Source organism: Rhipicephalus sanguineus, chromosome 3 (assembly GCF_013339695.2).
Source record: "Rhipicephalus sanguineus isolate Rsan-2018 chromosome 3, BIME_Rsan_1.4, whole genome shotgun sequence".
Lineage (NCBI taxonomy): Eukaryota > Metazoa > Arthropoda > Arachnida > Ixodida > Ixodidae > Rhipicephalus > Rhipicephalus sanguineus.
Genome location: NC_051178.1, coordinates 156,527,763 through 156,534,419, shown reverse-complemented (window position 1 = coordinate 156,534,419; position 6,657 = coordinate 156,527,763). Strand labels below are relative to the sequence as shown.

The window sequence follows — 6,657 nt, the reverse complement described above, 5'->3', positions numbered from 1 at the left end:
AGTGCTTCTTTGTGAAAGCTTAGCTGAAGCTTGCTGTTCGTGCTGCAGCACTGTTTCAGTACAAGGACACACATATTTCACTTAAAAACAAAAACTTAGTTGTTCATGCTGATATTTTGCAGAAATATCAGGTTATATAGTCCAAATTGTTCAATACAACACTTGAAAGGTTCCATCTGGAATGGCTTCTTTGTAACTGCTGAGAGGCAGCTACACAAGTTTATTTAGCTGTCTTGGCAGCAGTTAGCTTCTCCACAAGGAAGGCAACTTGGCATTTTTTGCTTAAAACCAAGCAACTGCATTAGGTGTTACACTGAGTGATATGATCCATCAAATTTGAGCAAGAACAGAGCAGTGGTAAGCTCAAAATTTTTAATCCGTGATTTTTTAAAAGTGAAAATATAAATATGTTCCAGCATTCAACACATCTGTATCAATGGCTTTTAAAAGTAATGGTTAGGCTAAGTGAATCTTATAATCTATACAGGAATAATGGAACGTTTTGTAGAGGAGCAAGCTTTTCACTAAAAAAAAATTGGAATCCTTTTATCAGCAGACACGATGCTATTTTGCCAGATCATTCTGTAAAGGAACAAAGGTGGCGCACATAGTGTCTAAGATCTTCTGTGACGATATTGGCTAAATGACACGATACAAGTTACAGAAATGCATCGTTCATGCTGCTGTGAGACGGGAACTCGTTTGTAAACACACAGTTACTTCAAAAGTAAGGCACGAATAAGTAAAAAAATTAACAGTATAAGCACAGCACATTTACTACAATGGCCACCAACATCTCCTTAAATGTACATAGTGCGTGCTATCTATTGTTAAGACCAGTCACCAGAAAACATGAGGCACATTAAAAGTGGGATAAAGTATCATCTTTTAATGTTGTGCTACAATAGCCTTTAGCAGCCAAAGACAGGGCAGTTTTCAGATCAAGAAAGACGATGACTAGAGAAACTTGGAACACTATACAGGTAGGCTGTACACTGAGAAACCATCCATGTGTAATGATAAAAGTCCCTGTTTGCTATGTGGAAACTTTTCAGTGATGCTTGAGGTGATGATGAAAATATGACTATGGAATTATGTGTACAAATGGATGTGTTTGCAAGCACTGTCATGAATCTGCTTCGTCGTCGCTCTTGCTTGCCTCAAACAAGCGGATCAATTCTTGAAAGCGGCTGGCCACCTGGAACATGAAACCACAGGGAGATTTGAACACGGGCACCGTGACTCTCAACATTTCTGTATGTCTGCGCTATTGCACGAAACACGTGTGCTACATAACTCATTGCTTTAGAGCAGAATCTCAATAAATTCGAAACGTTATCAAATTTATGGATAATTTGAACTGCGTGGCTGCCCTTGACAAAGTTGTAAGTATATGAATAGAAAAAATCGCATGAATTTGAACTCAAGCCAAGCTGAATGCTACTTTGATCAACATTTCTCGCTCCTACAGAAAAAAGGTGCATTGTGTCGGCTCGTTACAACATGCTTCCCAACTTTAGGATTATGAGACAGCAAACGCTAGGTGCATGGGAAGCTGGCACACACTAAGAAACTAGCCACCTCAGCTCGCATCCGTCGCAAATCACTCGCAAGATAGGGGGAACCGGCTACCTATTGAAAATGGTAAGTGCATTAACACACAGACAATAAAAATATGAACACACAGGTGCTCTGTGCGTTCTATTCCGATGTCTGGACTTGTCTTTGTCAAGGCGGTTGCCGCCTTGACAAAGACAAGTCTGCTTGTCGAAACCTTTGCTCCAGCGACGCTCCCTCCTCAAAAATTTCTCATCTTTTCGTTGTCAGTGTCTTGGTGTGCTTACAGCTTTCAGTATGTCCAATTTCATTGCAATCACTAATCTACAATGTTCCTTCACTTCTCAATAAATCTGAAAACCAAGGCATCGATGTTCGTGCCTTAACCTGGACCGGAAAGGAATGCAACAGCATTCTTGTTCTTCAGTGGCTCAATGACGCGGAGCTGAGGATGTGAATGAATTTCTGAAACTGTGACTAATGTATTGTTCTCCTTCTTGGTATACTTAGTGTATTTATTCTAGTTTCTGCTGTGACACAGAGTTGTGCTGTTCCCTGCTTTTTACTATTCTATAACTCTGTACAAACACAAGCTAATTCTAATATGCTTTAATTAATACACACAATATACGCTTATATACTCGCTTTATTTTCCTGTACGCTGACTGATGTGCTGTCATAAAGGGCCTTCAGGCACTTTCAAGCTGTTTTGTAGCAACTTTTCGCTTGAAGGAACCCCAACAAATTTTAGCGCACTGTTGTAAATAAAGATTTGATTGATTGATTGATTGATTGATTGATTACAAACTAGCTTGGACCAAGACCCCAGTCAGGCTGCCTATAGATTCAGCTGTTACGACCATAACAGTGCGGCAATGCAGGGCAAGGCTGGTTCTCGCACACCTGCCCCCTCCAGCACCCATCATTGGGATGGGGCAGGAATTTCAAATTAACTTGTATCTTGTTTTGATTATTTTGCATTTAAATGTGGTAATACCTAGATATGTAAATACTAACAAAAGCAGCAACAAAGAAAAATGCACAAGGAAACACACAGACTTTCTTTACTGTCTTATGGCATTTCTTTACTGTCTTACGGCAGGTGCTATTCACAGGAATTCTTGCGAGGAGTGATCGATAAACACCTCTCACAAGAATGCAGCATTATTTTCAATTGATGATGCCTCTTCCAGCATGGAGATAACATGTTCTATCCAGCTTTAATTAAAGGGATCCATTAAGGTTTTGATGATTTTGTACAAACGCATTGGGCCAGCTGTTCGAGTCCTCAAGATCCTTCGCAGGTTGATTTAAGCTCTTTGCATAAAGTGTGCAATTTATTACAAGGCCTTAAAGCTGCGAATTGCTACAGATTGTAGCGGTGCTGGTTTTAGCCGCTCCTGCCCATGGCACGTTGCATGGGCACCTGGTGGCACTGATCTCTACCATGGGCTGGCGGCTGCTGGGGGAGTCACCAGCGTGAACCCGACTGCTTGGTGGAGTTGATGAGGAAAAGCAGTGCTAAAAAGTAGGGTAACAGCCAATTGCCCGTAGTTGCCTTGATACAAGGTGTGTCGTCTAACTAAACATGCAAATGATTTGATAATGCTACAGCCCTAACCACCAACACAGTTTAAAAAACTGTTTCAGGGACTCTTAACGACAGCAAATCTGCTTCCACCTATGAGGAGTTTATCATGCTTGCTCAGAAAGCGTAGACGAGTCATCAAAACGGCGTACCTGCTCGGGAGGTCGGCCCAAGGTTTGTGACGCTCGCTGCAGTCCCTTTTCGGTGCCCAGCTGCTGGCACGCTTGCAACAGAACCTTGTCATCTTCCCTGCATTTGTACAAAGACGCTTGCATTGGGGAACAGAGGCATTTTGGCACTAGAGCAAGCAACCTCACGCTGTAGGCATTATTCCAGGGTTGAAAAGCAATGCTTATGTATTCTTCATGTAACAGGGAGACTACTTTGTAACAATGAGTACTAGGCAACATTAAAGTTGTTCTAATTAATTTATGTAATTGTTAATACCGTCCCACCTAGCAATCTTATACTTCAATCATCAAAATACAGCCATCACCATTTTTACAGCAGGAAAACAATATAAATTTTCTGTACTTTTTGTACACATAATAAAGACAAACAATACGAGTGGGTCTCCAGAATCGCAACACTCTTACAGGTATGCTGAGCAGCAGTACACTAAGCAACAGCAGGCGGTAGAACCAGCATAGCCAAGTTTTGAAGAATGATATTGCCACGCCCGCTTCTGCTTTTATTTTGATGTGTTCGAGTTTGACCAGCAAGGACGGTTATCAACGCTCGACGCTGGCCCCGAAGCAGTGTTCGAGAAGCTTCACGATTCTGGTAGATCGTTTTGTTAAGATTGCGCGCCGCACGCGAATGTTCCAGCGTTGTCGAGAGATAACGCCGCCACCAGCGATATTGCTGGAAAGTTTCATAGCACCTGTATAAAAGCCGACGCGCTTGACCGCTTGTCAGTTGATCGACGGACGACGCCCTGTTCGCCGCTATCATTGTACAGCGTGTATTGCTGTAGTTCTAGTTCTGATTTTCCGGCCACAAGTTCGGCCAAATAAACAGTTTCATCCTGCAAACGCCGACTGCTGTCTTCGTCGACGTCACGACCACGTGACATCTGGTGGAGGTGCTGCTTCATGATCCGGACGCCACCGCGGAGCGCTGACCCAAGCCCAAGCCGCGACGAGGACGACGGCAAGGAAATCCCGGATTGTCGAACAAGCCGCAGGCAGAAGGGACTGCAGCCAGAGCACGGGCTCCTTCCCGAAAAACCCAGGCAGCCGCAGATCTCAACATCGACCACAGCGACGATGACCGACCACGTGCAGCCTGCGCCAATCCTTTTTCGCCAGCCCAAGGAGCCGCCAACCTTCCGCGGATCGTCGTTCGAAGACCCGGAAAGCTGGCTCGAAGCCTACGACCGAGTCGCCCTTTTCAATTCCTGGACCAGTGAAGACAAGCTACAGCATGTCTTCTTCGCCTTGGAGGACGCAGCTAGAACATGGTTCGAGAACCAAGAGCGAACCCTGACAACATGGGACGTTTTTCGCAGCAGGTTCCTGGCAACATTCACCAGTGTTGTCCGCAAGGAGAGGGCCGAGGCTCTGCTCGAAACCCGCGTGCAGCTGCCAAACGAAAACGTGGCACTCTTTACAGAAGAAATGACGAGACTGTTCCGCCACGCAGACCCTGAGATGCCCGAGGAGAAGAAAGTTCGCTTCCTCATGCGAGGAATCAAGCAGGAGCTGTTCGCGGGACTAATCAGAAACCAACCCAAGACCATCCAAGAATTCCTCGCGGAGGCAACAACAATCGAGAAGACGCTCGAGATGCGCACTCGGCAGTACAATCGCCGCGCATTCCAAGACAGCGCAGCAGTTCACGCCCTCGGCTCCAACGACTTGCGCGAAACGATACGAGCCATCGTGCGAGAGGAGCTGCGAAAGCTCGCACCTTTTACACAGCCCGAAGTGACGTCGATTGCGGACGTTGTACGCGAGGAAATCCAACAATCACTGGGTGTTCCTCAACCGGCACTGCCGCAGCTGCAAGCAATGAGCTATGCTGCTGCAGCCCGACGCAACGCCCCCCCTCCTCGCCCACGTCAAGACGCCGCGCCGCCCCAGCAGTTCCGCCGCCAGGTGCCACCGCCGCCACCACCGACGTCATACCGCCCGCCAGCCGGTCAGCGATACGCGCCGAGGAAGACCGACGTTTGGCGCGCCCCCGACCATCGTCCACTCTGCTACCACTGCGGAGAAGCCGGCCACACCTACCGCCGCTGCCATTATCGACAGATGGGACTGCGTGGGTTCGCCGTCGACGCGCCGCGTCCACAGCAGGGGGAACGACCACGTGACATCGCCGACTACCTGGCAGGAGCGCAGTGGACCCCCCGAGGACCTTCCCGATCGCCGTCGCCAGGCCGCTACGCCTCTCCCCAACGCCGGCCATACACTGGCCCAACCCGGGGCCGGTCACCTAGCACGCATCCGGAAAACTAAGGGCAGCAACCGATGGAGGTGCGGTTGCTGTACGACGAAATACCGAAGACCCTCCGCCGCCGACGCCGCCGCCACGACGAAGGCTTCAGGACACGACGCGAACCCCTGACGACGAAACCTCGCGGACCGAAGTAGACCTGACGACGCAACGTGGAAGCAGCGGAACAAACCGACGTAGCCGTGACCCGACGCCATGACCTAACTGCAACGCAAGACGACGAACTAGCGACCTCGACGTTCTTATCGATGGCCACAGCGTCACAGCCCTCGTCGACACCGGAGCCGACTATTCTGTCATCAGTGGACCGTTCACCACGAAGCTGAAGAAAGTTAGGACAGCCTGGGAAGGCCCCGAAATACGGACAGCTGGAGGTCACCTCGTAACCCCGGAGGGAATCTGCACAGCGAGACTCACCATTAACAACCGGATTTATCCCGCGAACTTCGTAATCCTGCCGCGTTGCTCGAGAGATGTCATCCTTGGTATGGACTTCATAGGCCTTCATGGTGAAATCATCGACCTGAGGTCTAAGTCAATAACACTGTCCACGGAAAAGGCACTACCGCCACACACTCCGCCAAGAAAGCACGCCTTGAATGTGCTGGAAGACCAGGTCACCATTCCCCCTCGCTCCAGCGTCATCATTTCCGTTGGCACTCAGAAATCAGCAGACCTGGAAGGCGTTGTTGAAGGCGACCAGCACCACTTGATTAACCGCAAGATTTGCGTCGCAAGAGGAGTAGCAGAGCTGCGGGCAGGGAAAGCAACAGTTATGCTCACGAATTTCAGCAACGAGTACAAGCACGTGAGCAAAGGCACGACGGTCGCCTACATCGAAGAAATCGTCGAAGCCAGCAATGCTTTCGGCCTCACCGATTCTCCCGAGCCTACTCCGACGAATAAAGCACCGCAACCAGCTTTCGACATCAATCCCAGCCTTCAGAAGCAAAAACAAGAACAGCTCACAACCCTGCTCTTGCAATACAAGGACTGCTTTTCGTCGTCGTCAAGAATTCGGCAGACTCCCATGGCAAAACATCGCATCATAA

At 48.3% G+C, this 6,657-nt stretch overlaps 1 protein-coding gene across 2 annotated transcripts in view; it reads right to left on the bottom strand.

The window, feature by feature from the left end:
- Window positions 1–55: 55 nt before the first annotated feature.
- LOC119387545 (GON-4-like protein) overlaps window positions 56–6,657 on the bottom strand; it is a 41,981-nt gene continuing 35,379 nt past the window's right edge. Inside the window, exons 22-23 of one of the 2 annotated variants that reach the window (XM_049413539.1) lie at window positions 3,298–3,394; window positions 56–1,198 (exon numbers count right to left, since the gene is read on the bottom strand). In XM_049413539.1, coding sequence (XP_049269496.1) covers window positions 1,127–1,198; window positions 3,298–3,394 — 169 coding nt within the window. In that variant the 3' untranslated portion in view covers window positions 56–1,126. The remainder of the gene's footprint in view (window positions 1,199–3,297; window positions 3,395–6,657) is intronic. The other variant, XM_037654969.2, reaches the window with a different exon arrangement.